The sequence below is a fragment of the Gopherus flavomarginatus genome, chromosome 7 (genome assembly GCF_025201925.1).
Source record: "Gopherus flavomarginatus isolate rGopFla2 chromosome 7, rGopFla2.mat.asm, whole genome shotgun sequence".
NCBI classification, from domain to species: Eukaryota; Metazoa; Chordata; order Testudines; family Testudinidae; genus Gopherus; species Gopherus flavomarginatus.
Window position 1 is genome coordinate 100,847,106 of NC_066623.1, and position 26,297 is coordinate 100,873,402.

The 26,297-nt window shown below is 43.4% G+C and overlaps 1 protein-coding gene across 4 annotated transcripts in view; it reads left to right on the forward strand.

The window, feature by feature from the left end:
* C7H1orf87 (chromosome 7 C1orf87 homolog) overlaps positions 1 to 11,258 on the forward strand; it is a 29,883-nt gene extending 18,625 nt beyond the window's left edge. For 3 of the 4 annotated variants that reach the window (XM_050962045.1, XM_050962046.1, XM_050962044.1), the window contains exons 10-11: positions 7,345 to 7,437; positions 8,887 to 11,258. In XM_050962045.1, the coding sequence (XP_050818002.1) occupies positions 7,345 to 7,437; positions 8,887 to 9,047 (254 nt within the window). In that variant the 3' untranslated portion in view covers positions 9,048 to 11,258. Of the gene's footprint in view, positions 1 to 4,715; positions 4,760 to 7,238; positions 7,438 to 8,886 lie in introns of all 4 variants that reach the window. The other variant, XM_050962047.1, reaches the window with a different exon arrangement.
* The last annotated feature ends 15,039 nt before the right edge of the window (positions 11,259 to 26,297 follow it).

Genomic DNA, 26,297 nt, shown 5'->3' on the forward strand with positions numbered 1-26,297 from the left:
ATTTAAAATTAAATTAAAATGCAGACCCCCCCCGGACTGATGGCGAGGACCCGGACAGGGTGAGTGCCACTGAAAATCAGCTCGTGTGCCACATGCGTGTCATAGGTTGCCTACCCCTGCTATAGGCCAAATTCTAGACTTGGATTCATTGATGGGGCTCACAGTGAAATTCATAGTAGTGACTCACAGGCATGTAAATCCAGAATTTGGCCTAAGTGAGCCAGATTAGGAGATGAGTGCATGGGAGTCTAATTAGGCATAATCTACACGCTAAGAGATAGCAGAGAGCAGTGCAAATGGCATAAATTACAATAGCCCAACCTTTTCCATTTGTAGCTACTTACACTTTCCTGTTAGTCGCTTTTTCTCCTACCAATCCTCCCTTCTAGGCTCTTGGTAGGTGAGTCAAACTAGTTTAGACTCGCTAAGATTCCAGGGACAAATTCTAAGGAGTTATGTAAATAGGTGTAAGTTACACCTGGGTAATGGCCTTATTCGGAGGGGATCTGCGAGTGCAAGTCAGAGTAACTTGCACACTGAAGGGGCTTGAAGCAACTGTAAATCACAGCAGCTTAAACTCCTTTAGATTCTTCTCCATGCACTGACTCACTTCTGAATTTTGATCTTCCTGTCCAGAGCTTATTTCAGAGAGTTAATTAGCACATTCTTGACTGTCTGGCTGGACTGTGCATTCCTGAGAGGCACATGTTTTATGCACACATAATCACCAGAGCATTTATGTGCATAGATAATCACAATAGTTTATAAAAATTCACTTGGCCCTGATAATTACTCTAGTTTGCTTTTTCTCTTTCATTTGTCCTAATATGGTCTCCTACTTCCCTGTCTAACTTGATTGGAAAAAAAGACAAACCAAAACAAAAAAAAAAATAGGTAGATTTTCTTCAAACTCATTGATTTCTTTTGGTTCTACTGAATTTTTGACTGGCTGTAGTCACAAATCTTTTTGAAGAACCAATGTATCAGATGAACCTGAGCTCTATTTCAGGACAATGATTTTGTGTGAAAAACGTGATTGTTTCAGTTAAGTTTTGCTTTGAAATTTCAGATTCTTTCAAAGAGAAAAACTGGGATGAAGACAGAAATTTAAAAAAAAAAAGAAAAAAAAAGAAAAAAGGTGGAATGCCTAGTTTTCAAAATTTTCTGGGATATGTTAATACCTCTTTATAGTTTGTCCTGTTTGGAAAAGCTATTTCCAAACTGTAGTGTGAAACAAAAATTATTCATTTTAAAAGACTTGAATAATATATAATTTATAATTATTAATAATATAATATAAACAAATAATATAAAGTCTAGTTGAATAATTAGTGAAGATTCTCTCAAACCACAAAATTTATATCCCAATCCAGATTTTAAAACCCCAAAATGTCTGGGATGTTTGTAAGGAGAAGTTTGGTTCAGCTAATGACTATTTGCAAAATTTGGATCCAGCTCCACATTTTGAATGTCCTCAAGGACCCTGATGTGTGAGGTAGGATCCATCATTTGGATTCGGGCCCAGCTTTAATAGTCAATGTGTTTGCTTATAGAGAGGCAGCTGGGTTTTGAGGGCTACTTCTTCCTGCTTCTGGTTTTTCAAAGCTGTAATGAAGGCTGGATTGTGAGCTATTGACAGGGACACCACACTAATCTAATAATTCTTAGAAAGTGTTATGGAGTTTTTAATATTCATATGATGGCCAAACCCTGTGTTCAGTCTATCATAATCATAGCATAGGAGCATATTCAGGATTTTAAGTTTGGACATGAACCTATTACCATCTGGTTGGAGACAAACCAGCTGTCTGTTGAACTATAAACACCCTTCATTCATGGTGATAATTCATCTTTCCTCCCATTGAAATTTTATGCTGCAATCCATCTTGCTGTGCATAAATCAGGGTAATCTCCAAATAGATGGATATTAAGCAGGTATTGGAAGAGAATTGATTTACAGTACTTAGCTAGAGAATCGTATACAAGGGCTTGAATTTTAAGCTGCAACAGAGTAACTGTGAAAACACAGGGACGGGTTGGGCCAGCTAGGCATTGATCCTCTTGCATGGAGGAAAGCCTCTTGAAGTGGGTAGGTGTGGGGGACAGAGAGGAGAGACCATGCCTGCCATATAACCCCTTGATGGGGTGCAGTATGTGTAATCCTTTGTAGCTGGCCAGTTCTGGAAAGTGAACACACGTGAACTAAAACTGGGGGAAAAACTGGCCTCTCAAAACCTTGCACATTTTACACATGCTGGATAGGACTAGGGTGACCAGACAGCAAGTGGAAAAAATGGAGACAGAGGGTGGGGAGTAATAGGCTTCTATATAAGAAAAAGCCTCAAATATCGAGATTGTCCCTATAAAATTGGGACGTCTGGTCACCCTAGATAGGACACATACAGCAGTAAAATAAAAGATAGTAACAGAGATTAGAAACTGGGAATAAACATCACTGGTAACAATCTATTGGTAGGTACCCAGATGCCATGGTAATGAGCGGGATTCGAGAAGCTGAGCCAAATTCTGCCCTGAGGTGTGTGTCTATCACTGAAATTGCATGGGGTCATCACAGAATTTGACCCAGTGGGAGCGGAAAGGCTACCTACAAAGGCCAGATTTTCCCTTAAAGAGAGGGAGAGAAAGAGGAGTTTTGACAACACTCTTGGCTGCATTGTATGTCTGTCTAAAATCTTGAATTTTAAAAAAGTTCCCATAAAACTATAGCAAAGGCAATGAATCGAGGCACAGAATTCACCAATGCAAAGTACTGAGATAGATGAGGGTTATGAGACAGTCGACTGCCCTTGTATGCGTTGCACCTGGGAAAACTGTGTAACGAGATGAGGATTTGAGCCAGTTCACCCCACAGAGAAGGGCACTTATTTGGTAAAAGTAGGGGAAAGATTTTTTTATGATTATGATTTTTAAAAAAATTAACATTAAAACTCTATCCTTCTCCACACACACACCCCTCAACACCTGAACATCTGATCTAGCACTCAGTTACACCAGTGTAAATCCAGAGTGATTCCATGATGTTAGGTTGAGTCAGTATGAATTTATATATGTGTAACTGGTAGCAGAATCTGGCTCTGGAGACTTTAGGAGCATATGGGACCCTAAAGTGTGGCAGGTGCTGTTTGGAAAATGGTACTCGCAGAGCCCAGCTGGTAGCCACAGCTGAAATCTGCATAATCAAAATCTTCAGACTCAGCTGCTGTGCCTGGTTCAATTTCCATGGAAACAGATGCAGAACTGTAGAAAATTATGTACAGGTGTTTCCATTAAAAGGTCATTTTTAGCCAACAGCGATGACAAAATGGTAACTGACATGCCTCAGTTAATTCCCTGTATTTAGAACAGGAAATGGTGGCTGTCTCTTAGATATCACTGGGTAATAATTTTTGGCAAATGCTGCTATTTCATTAATGGCAACTTCTGTGAGTGCTTTATTAACACACTGTTTCTACAGAATCCAGGCAATCCAGATCTGTTTTGGCCCATATCTTTGTGCTCTCCTCTCCATTTCTGCCCAAAGCAACCTTGCATAAACTCCTAGTTCTGTCATAATTTTCTTCAAATGGATCTGCTGACCATCATTCTGTTAGGGCTGGCTAAGAAATGGAATGTTTTTCCAACAGGAAACGTTGACATTCCAAAGTTAGGGTCCATTCTGAATAGGCCCAGAAAGTGGAAATACTGGAAAACTTCACTAGGTGAAATGTGGCAAAATATTCCATATCAGAAATCTTGAAATGAAAACTGGTGGGCCTTTAAACATGGCAACATATTTTGTTTTAATTCTCATGATTGGAAAATGGCAAAAAATGTTGTCCACATTGCTGTGTTCTCACCCAAAATGTTGATGGAGACAGGTTTCCAGATAGGAATATTTTTGCATGAAAAATTTTGACCAGCTGCACTTATTCCAAAACATCAACACAATTCTGACTCTTTCCTTGCTGAAATTCACTTGGCTTGAGCTGTAACCTACCTACATTCCATTGATTGGAATGTAACTGCCTGCAAAGCATTTTGTTGTTGCTTTGCATGAAAGATACCATACAATTGACAAGTTGCATTTCTGCTGTGATTGGCTGCAGCTGGGCTGGATTCCTGTGTGACCCACTTGAATAGAAGGAGGGATTTCTCACCATACACTGAGGGTGCAGAGCAGTAGCAGAGCTGCTCTCTGGAGACTGCTCCATTCCCCTTGCTGGAGAATCCTTCAAAGTCCTTGCCCACACAGGGATCCCCTCCAGAGATACTCATTGAATTTACAAAGGTGGTACACAACCACCTCACTTGCACAGCAGAAAAGAACTGGTTCTCAATGGTGGGGGCAGCTTTTGCTTATGAGAGAAGTTAAACTTTACTAGAGTGATTGAAAAACTAAAAGTAGCACCTTTGTTCCCTGCACAGTGGTGGGCAATTTGAGTATCGAGATCATCAATAACAGCCAGGCCAGTTGGGCATTTGAACCCAAGCATTTGCTCATATTTTAAAAATGTATTTGAAAATGTGTGTTGCACTAAGCATTGGTGACATAGTCCTTCATGTTTATTCAGGGCCCGATCCAGTGCTCGACTGAAGTTATTTCCATTGGCTTCAATGAGCATTGCATCGGGCTCGTTGTTTCCAAAACCCATTCTTGCGACTATTTTTATGGAGCATCTAGATGCAAGAAATTCTTATGAATGTTTCCATTTTAGGGGAATTCAAAGAGGAAATCAGCGATGATGTGGCTGCCCATCTGGTATGCTCAATAGAATGGATATAGACAAATAGCTGATAAGTATCTTTGGTTGGTATGTTACAGATGATCTTTTTTAGAACTGTCTCTACAAAGGAGAAGGCAAGTCTGTAACTTGTTTTTTCTTAATTAATAAACCAAATATTAATATCCAGTCAACAGCATGGGCCAGACCCTGAGCCTACTGAAGTCACTAGTGGTTTTTCCTGGCCTCAATGCCCCAAAACTCAGCCCAGCAAAGCACCAAAGTGCATGCGTAACTTTAGCATATGAGTACTCCCATTGGCTTCAGTGGAATGACCTTCATGCTTAAAGTTGCACAAGTTAGTGAACTGGGGTCCTATGACTTAATGGGAAGGGACATGCCCAGTCTTTCCTTTGTGTTTGGAACACTTGCATAAGTCTGGGAGTGTCTGTATTTATTATTATTATTATTATTAAAAGTGACCCAGCCTCTCGCTACACTTGCTTCCTGCTGTAAAACACTTCAGAAAATACTATCAATATTGGCAGCCCATGTGAAAGGAAATAATGACAAAATCCCCTCAGTCTTGGCTTGAGAGCTGTCTTCTGACTACTATTGCAAATGAGGTTGTGGAAAAGTGCAGTAACGCTACATGGTATAACGGCTGGTAGCCAAAACTAGACAAATTCAGAGTGGAAAGAAAGCATACATTGTTAACAGTGCGGGTAGTTAGCCATTGGAACAATTTACCAAGGGTCATGGTGGATTCTCCATCACTGACAATTGTTAAATCAAGATTGGATGTTTTACTAAAAGATCTGCTCTAGGAATTATTTTGGGGAAGTTCCCTGGCCTGTGTTATACAGCAGGTCAGACTAGATTATCACAATGGTCCATACTGGCCTTGGAATTGATGAATCTATGAAAAAATACCTGCTCCTTGGTAAGCAATGGGGTAACCGCAGCTCAGCTTCCTCAACCCATCCCATCGTGACTATCAATTGACAGAAAGGAGAATGCCTGTGGGAAGGAAGAGCTCCAGGATCACTGGGTTTCATCCCAGGCTGGGGGATTTTTTTGTTGATTTGTTTTTAATTTCCTTGTGATTTAATATTTGGTCATCAATGTGATTTCAATGGGATTTAGGCATCTTAATAACTTTAAGGATCTGGGCTCCATAATCCATATTTAAGAACTTCACTGTGGATTTAGAAGCCTAACTTTACACTCCCAGGTTTGAAAGTTTTGGCCCATTATTCCTTGAGGGTAAACACTTGCTGGGCTGTGTTTCTGCTGAAGCCTCCACCAGCTGGCGAGGTTGTCTTAAGGCTATCCAGACTTGGAAATTGCCCTGACTTGGCCTTTGGTCGTCAGCAGTCAGTTCAGTGCACCAGTGCATACCCTGGAAGCATAGACAGTGGGTACTGACTGGGCAGAAATCGACCTCAGTTAGTGAATCCAAAGCTTGCCCTAGTCTACATGTGGGGGTCAGCACAAGTGCAGCTTCAGCAATGGCTGAGTTTGGGCTATTTCCGGAAGTGGACAACACTCTAGACCAAGCCCACGACTGTGGTGTTCATAGCTGCCTTAAACACAAAAATATTCTGTGGTTGCCATTTACCCAGCATTACACTGTGGTTAACAGTTTTAATCTTACATTTCCATTTAAATTTCTTGGTAGCAACTTGTGATTGAACAGCAGGGACTGAATTTTCTTTGCACTCACCATTGACTGAAAAGAATTGTCATGTGGAGGAAACCACCGCTTTAGACCCCATACAGTGCTACCAGTTTCTCAGTAGGCCTCATTCTTTCGCTTGACACCATACCATAGATTATTGTGAGTGGGGACCTCCCTGGCAGAACAAATTGCTTTTATGGCACCCCTAGTGGAAACAGGATGCTAATTAGCCCTTCATCATGAGACTCCGCCATTCAGAGGAATACTTGCTGAAGGAAAAGAGAGGAACTTCACAGATAACTTTTAAAATAGCCATTGTATGAACTGTTAAAATGGAGAGGGTGTGGTCAAAGAAAAAAACTGAATGTGACTAATTTGTTCAGTAGCCAGGGAAGAGGCAGGAAATAAGGGAAGGGATCAGAGTTAGCAAATGTATGCTGGCTGTCTTCAGATCACAGCTCTAAACTATGGTGAGTAGGCCTGAAAATAACCTGTTGTGCCAACTTTGTGCTTTAGCCAGTCACTGAAATGCAATACACTGTAAACCTAGCCTGCCAACTGTACCAGTGAAGTGAAGAAGCTGGTTATCAGAAAACCCATTAAGTGAGTTCTGGGCAACGTGGGCCTTGTTACGTTTTTCCTTCCAAGTAAGGATGGTCAGACTGAGAAGGAGGGGTGTGCTGTGCTGGGCAATGCCTTGTGGTGGAATCACACCAGCCTAGGGAGATTTGTTGTACCTCCATTCGCCTCTTCCTAGGATCAACTCTGTCTTCCCTCTGTAGAAAACTGTTAGTGGTTAGTCTTTGATTCACACCATTCAGTCCTTCCCTTTGCAGGAAAACACCAAAGAGCATGAAATTCTTGCTTCCAAGACTTGGGTTCGAAACTATCCCACCACTGAAAGAAAAGAAAGACCAGCGATCCAATCTTTCTTCATTTCAGCTGACTCCAGTGACTCTGAAGAGCAGGAGGCCTGGATAGACCGGTTCAGAAAACTAGAGAAAGCTCTTTATTTGTGCGATATAAAAAACACAGGTAATGTTTTAAAAGACAGCCTGTAGGCTTTACTCAATGGACCACCCACCCGAGTAAGGGATCAGAGCTATTATCTGAAAGTAATTTGCTTTCTAAAACACTCAAGGTCAGATGGATGTCAGTTTGGGTTCTAGTCCCAGCTCTACTATGAACTACTTGCATGACACTGGACAAGTCACTTAAAATCTCTGTGACTTATTTTCCTTATACGTACAATAGAGCTAATAATACTGCCCAATGTCAGAGGGGTGTGGGGTGCTCTTCAATATTCTGCCAAGGAGTGCCATAGGAATGCCTATGAAGAAATCCATCTCAAAAGAAAAAATATTAATTACTATTGAAGCCAGAAGGAAGGGTCTGAAAGTCGGGTGGGTCATATTCTGCTCTTGGGTGCACATGTGTAGCTCCTTTGGCTTTACAAGCTACCTGCTGTCATCTCCATTGTGGTTCCTTCCTTCCACCAGCCAGACGTCCTGATAGATCCCCTGAGCTCCTTGGCTCATTCCCAGCCTGAGGGAGGGCTGAAGAACTAACAGGATGAATTGGGCAGGCTGAGGACAAAGGTTGTTGCCAGCAGACAAGAGGGGTTTTGCACCACTAAAAGATCCCATCCCATCCACACTGCCTATCGCCTAGACGGCCTGCTTCCTCCTCACACAACCTCTGCTCCTGGCTGAGCCTTAATGTTTAAGGACTGGCCAGTCTCCAAGCTGGTAAATACCTGATGCTTAGCCAGGGTCCTCAGGATTAATGCACAGATATTTGCCAGGCAACAACTGTGCAAAACAACATACCTCTCTTTTGCCTTTGGTCACACAAACACACACCCAGCCAGGAAAGAATTTCACTGGCACAGTTAGGCAGGGCAGGGAAAGGAGAGGACTCAGCTGTTCCCTTTTGGTGACCAGTCTGCAGTGTTTGGTTTGTTGGTTATTCCCTGGCTCTGAATGTTCAATAATTTCCTATCCAGGGAGTGTATTGTGACTCTTCATAGATCTCTCTGTTTCACGTAGTCTTTTGCTAAACATATAATCTTGGTCCACTACGAGACCTTTCTGTAACTTTCCGCCCTTCATATGAATCACACTCCACAGTGCTCAAAGATGATCTTGAATCAAATGTGCTAACATTTAGGCTCCTTCCCTGTACAGGATACTCACCTGGCTCCCGCCACCAAAGTCCTGTTTGGTTTGCTGGACTTTGCCTTTTTGGCAAAATGAGGTACATGCTTTGAGAACATGCTAAATAACAATTTACTATGATGGCTTCTTTCATGTCTCTTTGACCCTCTTATAAATGCGGAATATATAACCTTTATGGTATTTGGGAACCATATTCTAATAAGGAACAAGAGTCATCAAAGGGTTTGATTTTGCTGAAGAAAATGAGTTGATAATCTGTAGAAAAATGAACCAGGTTTTTTTTTGGCCTTTTTTTTTTTAAATGTAGGCATGCTGGAAAAGGAAAAAGCAAAGCGTCTAATCCACAACTACAACCTCATCTATGATCTATCCCTGAGTCCTCTGAAAATTGATCAAGCTTTCCGAAACTTCCGTTCTGGAGAAAACATGCCATTGCAGCCGGTGCTGCAGTATTTAAAGGAGTTGTAACAAATACTTACTATACCATTCTCACGAGTTCCGTTTTTCACCCAATGTCAGATTTCTCACAGACTGAATGTTGGTGATGTCCTAATTACTACAGCATGTTAATAACTCTCCAGGCGCTAAAAAAGAGGAAGCAAAACCAGAAACAGCTGCATCTTATACCTGAGTGAAATGTTAATAAAGCTAAATGGCCAAGTAGAGTCAGGGCTTTGGCTCTGATACTTAGAGATGAGCTCAAGCTTCAGAACTCAGAGACTGATGTAGTTCTGGATTTCTAAACCCAAAGCCTGAGAATATCTGGATTGGAATTCTGGCTGCACTCATTGTAAAGATAGCAATATTTGGATGAAGGGCTACATCTGGATTTTGAACACTGTCCAGGTGTTCAGTAGATGTTCAAATTTGGGCCCCATCTCTGTTGATTATGGTGGTAAAATTGATAGATGATTTCAGTGAGATTTTAAATCAAGAAAATGGGAAAGTGGTCACTCTTAAGAACATTCACCTGTTTGAAAGATTCTACTGATTCTAAAGGAATTCCCCATCTTAATAACAGGGCTGCTCTCTAGAACCGGTGGACTCAAACCAGTGAGACTTTTTAAGCACATCCACTGTAGGTCATTCAAGCAGGGCTATAAACGATAGACTTCATATACTAACATTGCAGAAAATAGCCCAAAATTGTAACCCTGAAGACTCACCCAAGTGCCTCCATGGTTTAATTGTCCATAGCTTCCTCTTCTGCAGTCCCAACCCCTCTCCCTAATGATGTCTCCTGATCTTGTTCTTGTCTTTATTCTAGGAACAAATTCTGAAACCCTTACTTAGCATGGGCCTCCAGTCAGGAAAACCTTTAAGTACATGGTGTAAACTTTAAGCTCATGCTTAAGTCCCATTCACTTCAATGGGACTTACACACATACTGAAAGTTAAGCATGTGCTTAAGTGCCCATCCCAAAGAGGAATGTTTTACAGGGTCAAGTCAGCGCATCTTCCACAAGTAGTCAGTGAAGTGAGTGGGATACTGTACTTTTGGGAGTATGCATCATTCTTGGTAGTGCATCATGTCCGTAGACTGTAAACTCTTCGGGGTGGGGAATCTGCAAAACATCTTACACATCTATGGTGCTATATAGATAGTAATAATAATACGTTGCATAGCTGCTGTTCTGCTTAATTCATAACATGGTGGTGAAGTGTGTAAAGCTTCCTAGGGCAGGATCTAACAGTAACATTCTTTATCTGCATAAAGTTTAATGTGTGTCATTAGTAGAGTGTGAGATTTACATTTAAGATTAAAGAGTGGGATTTTCAAAAACATTTAGGGGAGTTAGGTGCCCAACTCTCATTCAATTCCAGTAGGATTTTGAACATCTTAGTCTAAAAGCTTGTGTGTTAGAACTGAACGAAATGAAGTTACTAATACTGAACTTACTTGGGATGCACAATATATTGTAGAGTCTGAGATCCAGTGTTTTAAAGCCATGTTAAACCCTGAATTTACAATTGTAACTATACCCTCCCTGCTGCTTTTCTTTTAAAACGCAGATGTTCTTGTCCCACGGGGAGTTTGTATGAAAACGTGCATGTTCTGTTGTGAAGCCATGTGATGTTCTTATCTAAGAAATTGGGTTTTTTAAACCTTATGCTTGAGCAATTGTCTATCTGTGTTTCTGTGCTGTGTCCTTTGAAAAACAGGGTTCATAGTTTTGCTTTATAGAGTGCCAATCCAGGTGCTAGACACTCAGTGTAGCCTTGGAAAAGCTTGGAATCAGGCTAGTCTGTGAGCCTGTTGCTCAATCTTAGCCTCTGTGATGACTCATGTGGATACTGCTCTCCTGTAAGGAAGGGGTTCAAAATTAGAGGTGGAAGAGACCTAGGCCCAGATTCTTTCAAAGGCATTTAGGCATTGTTCTGTTCTGTGTTGCAAGGTCTATGTGACTTAAATGGCAGATTCCCATTTTCAGAAGTGACTTAGGCACGTAGCCATTTGAGTTACCTGGGCCTTGTAATGCTGAGTGGAGCAATGCCTAAATACCTTTACAAATCTGGGCCCCAGAGCCTAATTCTGGTCTTTATTGCACTGGTGTAAAGCAGGAGTAGCTCCACAGAAGGTAACAAAATTACACTGTGTAAGCCAGATGTGAGATTGGAACCACCCTGTAAAGTCCATTGTCATGTCAGCCTCATTTGTCCCATACACCTTGTTCTCTATTCTTTGTCTCAGTTTTGTTTTAAATGGATCAGATGATGGGTCTCAAGTGCTGGAAAATTATTGCTGTGGCTCAGGGGACCTCAAACTTCATTGCTCTGCGACCCCCCTTCTGACAATAAAGTTACTGCATGACCCCTGGTTGGGAGAGTGTCAGAGCCCAAGCCGGTCCTCTCCAAGTTGGGGGGAAAGGCAGGGCCACCCAGAGGGAAGGGCAAGAGGGGCAATTTGCCGCAGGCCCTGGGTCCCACAGGGGCCCCCATGAGAATTTTTCAGGGCCCCTGGAGCGGGGTCCTTCACTTGCTCTGGGGGGCCCAGAAAACTCTTGCGGGGCCCAGGCCCTGGAGCTTCTTCCACTCCGGGTCTTCGGCGGTAATTCGGTTGCGGGGGGTCCTTTCACTCTGGGACCCGCCGCCGAAGTGCCCCAAAAACCTGTGGCAGGGTGTCCTTCCACCCTGGAAAGTGCCGAAGTGCTGGGTCTTCGGCAGCAGTTTGGTGGCAGGGGCCCCCTGTCGTCGAAGACCCCAGGCCCCCTGAATCCTCTGGGCGGGCCTGTTCATCTCTCCACCTCCTGGCTCCAGCAGTGCCTCCTCCTCACTTGTCCTCATTCCTTTTCCCAGGTGCACTTCCTTTCCCCCATTTCCCCTTCTTCCTCTCTACCTGATGTGCAGGATCAGGCCCTGTTGAAGTATATGATCCATGCTGCATGCAGCCGGTTCCTGCTTCAGTTTGCACATTTACCCCTGTTCCTTGAAGAGTTGCACAGGCATTTGGCCCCACGACTCTTGATTTTTGTGTGAATCATGTGGCCATGAAAACAAGAATTTCTTTGCTAAATTTCTTTCCTTTTCACCCATCATCACTGAGCCCGATCCAGCTCCCATTGAAGTCATCAGCTGCAGCACATGTAACTTTGCACGAGGCCTCTCTTTACACTGGTGTCTTGCTCCATAGATGGTATTTAGATCACATTTTAGGAAATAAATGTTTTTAAATTGGGTTTACAAATTAAAATCACAAACATTATTCAGGAAGGATTTGACTGCAGACACCACAAACATCTTGACAGACCAAATGGCCTTTTTAATATTTTCTATTCCTTTCATTTTGCTGCACACTCTCGTTCCCTGCCATCTCCAGTATTTTTAGGGCAGTCCTTACCCTCCAAAGCACTTCACACAAGTTACTTTATGCCACCACTGAAATGCAGCCATTGCTGGGGTGAAAGATAGTAGCTGATTAGCAGCCCATCAGAACATCTTATAAGCATATACTCCTGTGGTTCAGGACATAAGCCAAGCGTTTAGAGTTAGGACGAGACTTCCCTTGCGGGCAGGTCATTCCATCACTTCCTTCTCCAATTTTTTGTGCCTTCTTCTGAAGCAGCTGGTCTTGGCCACTGTCAGAAACAGGAGATGGACTGCTGGTCTGATTCATTCTGGAATTTTTTTTTTCTATATGGGGAATGAAGAATCCCGTATCCAGCTGAAACTGCAGGGAGAAGTTCAATGGGCAGAAATCTGCATGTTGCGCAGGACTATTTGGAAAGCTATGGCAAGATTTCACTGGCAGTCTGAGCCCATATTTCAAATGTGGGTGCATAAGGGGAGATTTCAGTTTTTTCATTTACGAGCCTAATTTGGGGATTTGAACATAAACCTCTGTGCTAAAAATTTTGCACTATTGAGGCAGTCAGCGTCGGGTCTGGCCCTGACCTCGGCAGCTGAAGTATAGATGCCCAAGTGTAAAAATGTGGCTCTAAAGCAAATTCTTTCTCTTTCTCTGTCATTAGCAGATGAGTCTTTGGCATCCCTCCCCTTTGATGTGGAACATATGTGCTAAAGATGCAGGCCAATCTGCTAAAACCCAGATATGGGACACAGTCCTTAAAAGCCCTGGATTGCTGGTAAAGAAGTGACCCAAAATAAGTCCAATAAGAACCAAACAACAACAGAAAAAATATTTTGTTGGGGGAGCTGAGGAGGGGAAGCTTGACCATTATGTGGGCTTCACCTTTTAACACTGGTAACTCTTTCACTTGGATCCAGCACATTTAACGGTTTTTAAATCACTGCTCAGACGCTTGTAAATCCACACGACACCTAACTAGCTTTTGAATACTTAACTCATATGCCCCCATGTCAACTCATTGCTTTCATTATCCACCCAAGAGGGGAGATCTGTAGGCTATGACCAGATAATCTGGACCTTCAGAGGCTCAGTATGGGCTGTCAGTTACCCCAGTATAACTCTGAAGTAATTACACTGAAGTTAATGGTATTACACTGGAGGTAACCAAGAGCACAATTTGGCTTTATATCTCTCCAGGTTGGATTATGACTGGGCCTTAATCCTGATTAGCAGAATTATATTGCCAGAAGTTAAAACTATTTCGTCTGCCCCATCCTCTTAGTAACAGAAGGTAACACTAGCTTGTCCGACAACCTTACCTAGTTTTGATATTTTTCAAGAAAAGAAAGACATATGTAGACTGGCAGATCTGAGTTAATAGAAGAAGCAATTTATCACATAGAATAGGTGGAATTGGTAGCATCACCTATATATATAAAGCTGCCCAGCACTTCCCTGTTTTCCATTGCCTGTAACGGTAACCATGTGTCAGCCATTTCCAAGAATGAGATTTGGAGAAATATATTACTTGCCCATGTTAAAATTATTCTTACAACTGTTTTGTTGAGAAGCTTTAGTGCCTGCTTAATTTAGAGCAGAGATATGAAATGCAGCAGAAGGATTGCCCTGGATGTGCCTTTTTGCTGTCCCTGTGGAAACTCACCCAGGAGCAGGGCAGTGTAGGAGCCTGGAAAGAAGTGAGAGGATCAGGAGCCAGGGAAGGGGGTGGATAGGAGTGGGGGTCAGGAGGAGGGAGGCAAAAAGCAGTGTGGATGTGGGGGTGGATGATAACAGAGGCAGACAGAGACAGGCTGGGGTTACAGGGGTAGGAGCACCTATAACCACAGAAGGACATGCCCTTGTAGAACCTAGAACGGAATTAAGGAGTCCTCAGCCTCTACGTTCCTCTGCTGTCAGCAAATAGCTGTGAAACCCACTGACAAAATTGTGTCTCGTCTCCCCTTGCCCCTCAGTAGTAGACTGTTAGAGGATAACAGTCTACTACTGCTACTACCTGATTGGATCAAGTAGTAGAGGTCTGTGCTGTGGAGCTGAGGGTCTGAAACCTGCTGATGACCCACATTTTGTCAGTAGAAAGTCAATATTGACTTGAGTGGCAGCAGAATCAGGCCCTATTTTGGAGTTTTTTGAGGTTCAGTTTTATTTTTTGTTTTTATATAATGAAGATATAAAAAGGCTGAAAGCTATTTCTCCAGGGAGTGAATAAGAAATGGAACCACAAGCACTGCAAAGGATCCATGTGAATAAATGCGTAAATATGCATAAATAATGCAAATAGGCTGTTTGAAAAACACACATTATTAACCTGCCTACAAGAATTGCCATTATATCCATCTAAGATGCATGAAATTATGACCCTCTTATGAATTGTATGATGCCTCAGCTCCCTAATTTTGAAACTGACATTCAAAGCAGCTCCAGTTTACAAATAGACCTTTTTTTCTTTTCATTCCCCCCAGAAACAGTTTTTCCATCTGTTTGTCCCATTTTCCCATCTGTTCCTGACGTCTCAGGGTCTTGTTCAGGTTGTTTATAAGGGGCGACTGAAAAGAAATATTTCGCCCCTCCCAGGATTATTGTATGTAATAAGACAGTTCGTTTTTTTAAAAAATCCCTTTGTGAAATGGTTTTGTTTCTGTTCTGGCCAAGGGTTTTTATCTACCCCTTAAATGCACATATTGAGCCTGATTCATTGAAGTGAATGAGAGTTTTATGTAGGAAAGGAATGCAGAGCTGGGCCTAGAATGCTGGTTTAATTTTCTCCTTCCTCTCATGTCTTCTGTCTCAGTTAAATAATTCTTCCCACTGAGCTGTGACATCTGGCCACAGCTTGTAGTAAGGGGCAATGCTGGATGAAGCCCTTGAGGGCCACTGGTGATGTTCTGCCTCCGTAGAGGGAGCACAGTATAGGACACCACAAGATGACCTCCCTGCATGGCTGGGCAACTTCTGGGAACCTTGGCTACAACACACCCAGCTAATGTACCTCTAGATCGGTGTTAAGGTGTGTTCACATGCATGCTCCTGTGGTGAGGGTGGTCTGAGGTTTCAGTCGTGTTACCATATCTCAACTCAGCTAGCTTAATTTAAAAGAGCCTCTTTCAACACCCTTTGTTACACAGACCATAAGAAAAGATGAAGATTAGACAAGCTAACCAACTATTTATCCAAGGACAGTGGGTCTGGCCACCTCCTGACTAGGACTGAGAAGCATGCCATAGTAGTCTCAGATGGTGTGTCACAATTCCACCACTTCTGGGCCAGCAGAGCAATGAGTTAGTTCCCTTGCCCACATCAGCAGAGCCTGGAGGTTGTTCTTGTACTGCTGATATCCCAGACTCTAAGTGCCCAACAGAGCAGTTGGGAATCAGCAGGATGTAGGTGCATGCTAGCCATGTTCCTTCTCCTCCCAGTTACATCAATGTTATGCCAACATAGATTCTCTCTTCACCAGGGTAACCCCCTTGGCCAGTTCCATGGCAATTTTGTGCCAATGATGTGATCTCAGCATAAAAACATAGTGGGTTTTTAATTGTATTCTACACAATGGCCCTGCCAGTCCATTCAGAGATTCTAGTAGTGCGAGGCAAGCAGGAATGGACCATTTAAAAATTAAAAAATAAATTACCATCGAGGCGATGACCCCTTCTCTGCAGAAATCTGCACTGAGCCACCTTTCAGGATTTAATTCCTTCAGCTACTGAGGAAAGCATAGCCTCCATGCACTTTTAAACTAATGATTAAGGTGCTTTGAGTAATCCCAAGCCCATATCTGATCAACTGGGAAAAACTCTTTCGACTCACGTATTACAGATAGATCAGAAGTTTGATTTGAGTCATCCCTCTATAATTGGCCTACAGACACAGGTAAGAGCTCTTCTAAGGACTATATCATTTTTACTACAAGACGAGTACAAAGCAGTGAGTCACTTTGCATCTCTCCAGGCCCAAATGGCTCTTCGATTTGTGGAAATACTTCTTTCCATAGCAGAATTGAGACTTTGGAAAATATCTAAAAACTGCATTAATCTATTTTTAAAATTCCCTTTTTATGTAACAGGGAGATCGAAGAAAAGCTTGCAAATCAGCTTAAGAGATATTTAAAAATGCGTTGGGAAAGTCTGCCACCTAGCCAGATGACATTTTTTTTTCTGTATTCCTATATGCGATTGCCTTCAATCATTGCCTTCTAAAGATTGCCAGCAGGGGCAAGTTTTGAGTGATTCTATTGTTGCGATAGTCTCAGGAATTCTAAATGCACTTTTATTGTTATCCTTTCCTTTCCTTTGGATTGTGACTGGATGCTTCATTTAGCTAAGGAGAGGAAAGATGTTTTATTTTGAGGCTGTCAAGTGTCTGTTTTTCCAGATGCAACTAGAGAAACCACTATTCACAGAAAATGTTTTTTGTTATTCAGCACAAGGTTAAAAACATCCATTCATGACCTGCCAAGGCAGCTGTGCTCCACTTTTCAGCTAGAATGGCCCAGGCTAAGTCTCTGTGGTGCCAGGAGAGAAGCATTTTCAGTTGCAAGACCATAGCTCAGGGCTACTTTCCCAGATGAGAGCAGACCAAGCTCAACCCTGTATGTATAAAAGCAAGATCCATCTCTCCAATGAGGCCTTCTCCCCGTAAAAGCACCTTTCCAGGTCCAGTAGGAAATAGGGAAGAAGAAAAGGTGAGAAAAGAAAAAGCAACTCCTCTGATACTCTGATCCTGCAAAGAGAGCTAGGTGGGCATTGACTTCACAGGGGCTCTGCACGGATGTGAGCGTCCAATTATGTGGATGCCTTTGCGGGACTGGGGGCTAAATGTGCATGCCAGGAATAAGAGAGGCTGTGGGAACATTTCCTATAGCGCTACCTTAAGGTGATTAGATACCACAGTGTCTTAGGGTATGTCAACACTGGTAAATTTCTGAACAACATGTTATACCCCTTTTATTAAACTGCTGGAATTAAACCACTGTTGCATGTCCACACTGTACTCCTTGTGATGCTGGAGTGCATCCATATTAGCAGCTCTTGCAACGGCAAAGACATCAGTGCATTGTGGTAGCTATCCCACTATGCAACTGGCTGCAGAGTGCTTTGGGAAGGGTTTGCAATGCCTCATGGGGCAGGCACAGTGTCACATGATGCAGGATTCCCAATGCCATTGTTCCATGGGCATCCTGCTACTTTGCCAGCGGCTTTTCAACTGAAATGGGGGGAAGAGTGTGTGACAGGGAGTTTGTGTGTGTGTGTGTGTGTGTGTGTGTGTGTGTGTGTGTGTGTGTGTGTGTGTGTGTATGGGGGGGAGACAGTGTGTTTTGGGGGACAGTGTCAACATGCTGTCTTATAAGTGCAGACAGTGGCAGGAAACAACCAGTCCTGAGGCAGGGGGAGGGGGAAACCCCAACATCATCCCCCACCTTCCTCCCTGGGCTCTCTGCGCAGCAGATCAGCACAGCTCACAAGAACTGTCAGACACAGTGCTTTGAAAGGGGAGGGGCACATGTCTCCAGGGCAGCCGAGTTCAAAACAATGAGCAGAGCGGTCACTTGAGGCATTATGGGACAGCTCCGGAGGCCAATTACAGGGCAGAAAGCAACTAAAGGTATGACTACACTTGAAACGTCAAAGCGCTGCCATGGCACTGCTGCCACGGCAGCGCTTTGAAGTGCAAGTGTGGTTGCAGTGCCAGCACTGGGAGAGAGTTCTCCCAGCACTGCACGTACTCCACATCCTGATGGGGTTTAGCTTGCAGCGCTGGGAGCCGCGCTCGCAGCGCTGCGGCACTGTTTACACTGGTGCTTTACAGCGCTGTATCTTGCAGCGCTCGGGGGGGTGTTTTTTTCACACCCTTGAGCGAGAAAGTTGCAGTGCTGTAAAGCGCCAGTGTAGCTAAGGCCTAAGTGTTTACACTGGCAATAGAGCGCTGGTGCCTCTGTGCAAATAGCCTTACGACTCCCATCAAGGTGGGTTTTTTTGCAGTGCTGCAACTGAGGAATTTCTGTGCACAAAATGGCTTGGCAGTGTGTATACGGCTGCAGTTTGAGCACAAAAAGCTGCTTTACTGCACAGAAACTTGCCAGTGTAGACAAGCCATCAGAAAAATGACAGACTAGATACGTAGTAAGATAGATAGTTTGCCAGACCAAATTAGAAAATACACATAGAGATATTTCTTGATCTTTACCCTCTCTCTAAAAAAAACAACAAGGAGTCCGGTAGCAACTTTAAGACTAACAGATTTATTTGGGCATAAGCTTTCGTGGGTAAAAAACCCATTTCTTTAGATGCAGTGAGGTTTTTTTACCCATGAAAGCTTATGCCCAAATAAATCTGTTAGTCTTTAAGGTGCCACCAGACTCCTTGTTTTTATGGCTTCAGACTAACACGGCTACCCCCTGATACCCTCTCTCTCTCTCTCTCTTTTTTTTTTTACAAAGCTGTTTGTAAGCCCTTGATCCTGCAGTGGAATCCACTAAGACATAAGAGGCTGCAGGATCAAGAAGTCATTCTTTGAACTATTGTTTTTAAGTGAAAGTCAGCAGGACACTGGGGTTGCTGAGCTCCTGTGTTTTAACATATATAACAGCAACTGTCTATATATGTTGTTACAGACTGATAGGGTATTTGCTGCTATATTGCCCTATTTTTTTGTAAACTAAACTGTCATTTGAATTTATTGGCTGAGATTCAGTAGTCAAAAATTCTGCAATGCATTTAACAACCCATACAAAGGGAAATTCTAGCCTCATTGAAGTCAATGGCCAAACTCCCATTGAATTCAATGAGCCCAGGAGGTCACCTGCAGGTCTTACTTAGTTAATCTTGCTGCAGTCAAATATGTTTTTTAATGCACAGTTTATTTATGAAAGCAAATGTATGAAGGTTGATTGCATTTTATTTATCCAAAGAATATGCACAGAAAGGGTAGCTGCCCTATGGCACATTTTTTCATACTGCGCTGCCAACATGCATCTGCTGTGACCTGGTGGTGAAAAGGTTTTAGGAGTCAAATTCCAAACTGATGTCAATGGAAGCAACTCCTTGCATTTCTGTGATAAGCCTACTTGGACTGAGTCAGTGGGCGACTTCTCTGTAATCTACAGCAAAGATGCCAATTGTGGCCAGTGCTATTGGTTTTTTTAAGGTGATTACCTGCTCATTGGCAGCTGAACTCAAACAAACCATATGTTTAATCATGAACTCCTGCAGCTGGATCACTGGGGTTCCACATAGGCACAAGGTTCTGCCCCTGTGGATCTGATTGCAGGATTAGGGCCTTAAATTAGATCATTGCATAGTTTGGTAACGTGTTTCGATCGCCACCAGCCTGCCTTAAGTTTGGCCCATTGAGCTAGTGTTAAATGGTATCTCATTCCACTGCTAATTCCACGAGCCACATTTGGACTTTTCAGGTAAATGAGCAAGTTGTTGGATAAAAACCCAGCTTTATGTGCCACAGAACTGATATGAGTGTAAAATATACGCCCTAAAGAGGGCATCCAGATAACACTGTTTGCCAGTTAGGCTCTGTGACACTATTATTTGTATTGTGGTAGCCCTAGAAACCCCACTTGGGTGCCCCAGGACCCCATTGTTCTAGCCAATAAACAAGCAGAGACCAAAAAGATGGTCTCTGCCCCAAAGAGCCTGCAATCTAAGTATAAGATGAGTTGGAGACAGACAGATGAAGGAACAATTAGACAATATCGGTTGTTGGCATGCTAGGCAGTGACTGAGTGTTCTGAAGCCATCCTGATGTTTCAATAACATAGTAAAGCCAGGTTCTGATCTTGGTTACATTTATGTAAGTCTAGGGTTAACCTCATTAACCAAAGATAACCAGCGGGTTCTCTCAGATGTGTATCACTAGCCTGATCTAGAATTTCACGATCTATGGTTTATGGGTTTTTGTGAAGGCTCCCAAAGCCCTTGTGTTTTTTTAACAAATATCCTGACCTAAAAATCCTTTTCAGTGTTTATGAAACACACAAAGGAAAGAAATAAAACAAGGAAGATTGAAAATACTTAGAACAAGATTTTTAAACTTGAATTCCTAACAGTGGGCTCCTATGACTAACTATAGCCAGTGCCACCTCAATAAATGGCCTCACCCTCAAAAGCGCCATGGCCCCAACTGCATGCATTGACTGCAGAAAGAACTCTTGGGTTTGCATCACTTTTGAAAGTCAGACCACATTTTTGGGTGCCTTGATACGGATGTTTTTAAAGTCTTGGCCCTGGAAATTATAAATTACGGCCAAGATTTTCATAGGTGACAAGGGATTGTGGATGTCTTAATTTTTAGTGCCTATCTTGAGACCCCTTCCGGGGTGGTCCTGATTTACAGAGGGTAACTCCTCAGCACTCTTTGAGAATCAAGCCACTTTAAGGGATCTCAAGTTGGGCCCCAGCGATTGGGACACCCACAATCATGAGTCATTTTTAAAAATCTTGGGTGGCATTTTCAATCATTTTGGAAAGGTTCCCCCTTCTTTCTTTTGGCAGTTGCATAAAGCCTCTTGCTTAGGATTTTCAGTTACTCTTTTCATCATAAACCTCTTTTTTGGCAGAAGGAGCTGGTCAAATTTGAATTTTGGCTTAGTAATTCACTTAGTCATAACACACAGGAAGAGAACGAGAAGAAATAGAAAAATGTCTGCCAGATGCTTGCTTCATTCATGTAAGATGAAACCTGGTGCAAGGCACCTGAGCCTCACACAGGTTGCTTTAGCTGATGAATCCCAGCTTGCTTCCTGGTCTAGTATTGCATCTGGCTGGCAGGATCTACTCTCCTCCCACTGGTCCTTACTTCTACCAGGACATGGTTGTTCATCCTGATTTCAGCCTGCTGTGCTCATAACAGCAAGGGAATAATGGAGATGAGTAATCTGAATGCCAGCCAATCTTGGGAAATGATTGGACAGGAAATAGAAAGGGATAGGAAGGAGTAGAGAAAATAGACCAGTGCTCAGGACCCAGTGGATTTGGTGCTAACCATGCCTCCTCCAGTGCCCAGGGCAGTGTAATTCCATTTCCATTCTCGAGTAGCTCTGCCTAAAAGGGCATCATTTTGACCTCTGGGTAGAAAGGGAGACAACTGCCTGGAAAGGGCATAATGTTCCTATTATGATGGATTTTCAGACTGACTGATTTTGAGTATAGCCGAGGAAAAGGTAAGCCTACTCCACATCGAGCCATTTAATATTCTAATTTGCATTTTGAATATTCAGAATTCATGCTGAAAATATGCCAAACATCTGCTCTGGCTTTTCAAAATTCCTTGGTGACAATCACACTCCCGAACATCATCAGCACCAGGATTTGTAATAATCTGTGCCATTAAAAAAAGCAAAAAACCCCAAACACCCTCAAACCTGTGAAAATCCAGTTGTAAAATGATTGCATTTGACACTTCCATCCAGGCCTGCACAGATGCCTGCGTAGCAACTCATCTTTTTCTTCTTCTCCTATAATTAAAAGGTAGTTAAGAAAGATGCTGTTACTGATAGATTCCACCTTCTGTTTTTTCCTTTGTATGCGTATTATTTATTAGCAGTCTAATAAGAGTTTTGAAATGCACTATGCCTGTGCCAGCAGGGCATATGTACATAGACATGTGCTTGTGACAGATAAGTACATAAACAGCATATTGGCACCAGAAAGACATCTGTGCCTAAAAAAAACCCGCTTGTGATATGTACATAAATGAGATTTTATCTCCAGTTAAGTCCTTGTGGCATTGAAAGAAATGTGTGACTGTACTCTTCTCTGTAAATACTGAGAAGGTGCATATTCACAATGGACAGTAAGAGTAACAATAAGAGATTTTAGGTACAATGATTGCCATGTCAGCACACTCTTACCGGGTTCTGCCAGTGGGAGCGAGGCTGTGGTATAAGGCAGCAGAATATCTATGTAGAGAGGGGTTGGAGTGGCACAAGTGTGAGCCATAATGGTCTGGGGCAGACAATGAAGTCACCATGGTCACTTCGGGAGGAAAGAGGGAATAGCACCAGGCCATATTCCGATTCAGTGTATCGCCCAAGGAGCCTGTGTCAAGGAGTGCTACGGGGCTCAAACCAAAGCCAAACTGACTTCAGAGGGCCAAAGTCTAAGCTGCCATTTGCAGCCCCTGCATGCCCAGCTTTGAATCAAGCCTTATAATTTTGCAAACAATGGTATTTAGCCCATTTCCTTTTTTTTCTATCTAGCATTAGTTATCTGGCTTATAAATGCATACAAAAAAAATCACTTCATCACAATCAGCTGTTTCTGTAGGGAGAGACTGTATTCTAATAGAGCAGGGCACCAGAGTCAGACCTGCTGGAGTCTACGCTAGGCTCTGCCATGGGCTACCTGTGTGAGTCCAGGCAAAACACCTGACTTGACCTCAGAGTGCCTCAGTTTACCCATCTGTAACAGCATTTACCTTCTTTACAGGATTAGCTAATATTGGCAGAACTCTAGATGCCCAGAAAGATTAATTTCATAGGGACTATTAGATTGGAGAGAAAAAGAAGACACAAACCAGGAGGTGTTAAAGTATCATCCACCAAAGCACAAGCACTAAAATTTCCAAAATCACCTGAGTGAGTTAAGAACTTCCTAAGTTACTTAGATGCTTCTGAAAGTTTTACCCAACATAAGGATTAAAATGTATGTTGCTTCAGTTTGCTAAGGGAGGCAAAGCTCACCACAAGCCTCATCAAATGCTCACTGACGTGAATGAAAGGCCTCTCATAGACTTTAAGAGGCATTGGGTCATGCCCCATGTACCAAATGTGGCATTAGTGGCAGTTGTGGATGCTCATTTCAAGGCACTGGAGGTTTAGTACAATCAACCACCAGTGGTAGTGGCCCTAAAATGGGAGCTGCGGGTGTGAAACCCCTTTCAGAATTTGAGCCTAAGATAGGGATCAAAACACTAAGAAGTCTGAAATTCCACAGAAGTTGTTTGCTATCTCATTGCTGTTGAAGACTCATTGACCAGCTGGGGATCAGGTGCAGGGAGAAAATAAGGGTGAGATGCTCAACAGCTGTAAATCAGTGTGTAGTTCTGTTAAGTTCACTGGAACTATGACAATTTACATCCAGGGCCGGTGCAACCATTTGGGCGACCTAGGCGGTCACCCAGGGAGATAGGATTTGGGAGGCACATTTTCTTCGGCAGTGACCGTGGCGCCCGGATCTTCGGCTGCCCTGGTCGCCGCTGGCATTCGGGTGGAGGGAGCTGGGGCAGGGGAGCACGGGGGGGGCTGCCTGCAGCAAGGGGGCGGGTGGCATGCAGGGGAACTCCCCACCCCAGCTCACCCTTGTCCCGCCTCCTCCCTGAGCACGCCACAAGCCTGGGAGGTGGGAGAAGTGAAGCAGCCACGGCATGTTCGGGGAGGAGGCGCGACGGGTGAGCTGGGGCGGGGAATTCCCCTGCATGCCACCCCCCCCTTACTTGCTGTAAGCGGCCCTCCCCGTGCTCCCCTGCCCCAGCTCCCTCCACCCAAATGCCAGCGGCGACCGGGGCGGCCGAAGATCTGGGCGCCTCGGTCGCTGCCAAAGAAAATGTGCCCCCCAAATCTTAGTGCCCTGGGTGACCGCCTAGGTTGCCTAAATGGTTGCACCGGCCCTGGATGTAAATTGTCATAGTTCCAGTGAACTTAACAGAACTACATGCTGATTTACGGCTGTTGAGCATCTCTCCCTTATTTTCTCCCTGCACCTGATGCCCAGCTCGGGGTGGAGGCAGGGCAGGAGTGAGCTGGGGCGGGGGCGGTGCCTCAGGGCGGAGGATGGGGAGCTGCTGCAGGTGGGGCACCTCAGGGTGGAGAGGGGGAGCTGCGGTGGGGGGGGCACCTCAGGGTGGGGGCTCGGGGACGGGGGAGGGCGCAAGGTGGAAATTTTGCCTAAGGCACAAAACATCCTTGCACCGGCCCTGTTTACATCTGCTAAGGATCTGGCCCTACAGACTTGTGGAAATCTGACTCATATTGTATGTCACGTCACTGATTTGCAAAGGCTTGAAAGGTGAGTTGCAATGGTTAATATATTGCTATTTGAGTCAATAAAAATGGTTTGGAACAAAAATTGTATCCACTTATTTTCAATATCAAGTTATTTCCCTACATATGTTTCTAATCATTAAGAAATTCTGTCACTTAAATAATGTTCTTAAAATACGGTAACAGTTGAACTACATTCTGTTATTACCTTATTGAATTTCATTCCCCGAAAAAGATATCGGGATACTAGATCACAAAACACAAATGGCAATTACATTTGTAACAGAATGTTTCAAAACCTTCTGCAAACAGTTAGACATCTAGCCAGGGAAGAAGGTAGAAAGCATATGGGCCAATTGCTGTCTCTTGGCTGTTAAAGATGCTTTGGTGTATAAGCAGCTGTGTTTGTCCATTCAATACCCTTATTCTTTGTGGGCCCTCTACACTCATATCTGCAAGCTCAGACAGCATGGTCAAGAAGTTGCAGACAATGGATTATCACATAGAGGAAAGATGACCCAGAGCTTAGGGTGCTGGTGGGAGACCTGGGTTCAATTCCCTGCTCTGTCACAGATGTCCTGTATGACCTTTGGCAAATCACTTAATCCCTCTGCACCTCAGTTCCACATCTGTAAAATGTGGATAATAATATTCCCCTCCCTCACAGGAAGTGTTGTGAGGATTAAAGCATGTGAGGTGCTCAGACACTATGGTAAAGGGGACTATTTAAGTATCTAAGATGATTAACTATTGTACAGATTGCTGTGCAGGAAAAATATGTTATAATGGAAGCCTTCACACTACCATGTATTGTGTTAGTGCCAAAAATACTGTTATCACAATGCAACACTCTAATGTGCTGGTTTATGAGAACGGAATCACTATGGTGAAATTGTAACACTCCCTCAAAATTTGTAACGGGCTAATTAAGCCCCATGGGGAGAGATACATTTGGACAAGCAAAACCGGAGATGTGACATTTCTGACTGACAGGGCACAGGTAAGTGTATGTACTCATACACTTTGTACTTGTACAAATGTACTTATGATGCAGAAAATAACATTCCTCATGTGACACCTTCCCCAGCCACGATTCAGCACCCATACTACAGAACATGTTTCGCAACTGAACTTAACACATATCCCAGTTCACTTGGTACTCTGTTCCATGCTGATAAATCATCTCATCTATCCAACAACAGAGGAGCGAAACTGGGCTTCCAGCATAATGATGGAAGTTGGTGACTTATTATCCCATTCTCTTTCAAGACAATGTAGCATGGTAGGCAGGCACCAACACCAACAGAGTCATATCCATGATGTCAGGATTAAGGACTCCATTCTATACTCCTTACTCAGATGGAGGAAGGACTGGACCAACAAGTGTGCCCTTGTTGCCAAGAAGGCTAACGGCATTTTGGACTGCATAAGTAGGAGCATTGCCAGCAGATCGAGGGATGTGATCATTCGCCTCGATTCGACATTGGTGAGGCCTCATCTGGAGAACTGTGTCCCGTTTTGGGCCCCACTCTACAAGAAGGATGTGGAAAAATTGGAAAGAGTCCGGTGGAGGGCAACAAAAATGATTAGGGAGCTGGAGCACATGACTTCTGAGGAGAGGCTGAGGGAACTGGGATTGTTAAGTCTGCGGAAGAGAAGAATGAGGGGGGATTTGATAGCTGCTTTCAACTACCTGAAAGGGGGTTCCAAAGAGGATGGATCTAGACTGTTCTCCGTGGTACCAGATGACAGAACAAGGAGTAATGGTCTCAAGTTGCAGTGGGTGAGGTTTAGGTTGGATATTAGGAAAAACTAATGAGGAGAGTGTTGAAGCACTGGAATGGGTTACCTAGGGAGGTGGTAGTATCTCCTTCCCTAGAGGTTTTTAAGGTCATACTTG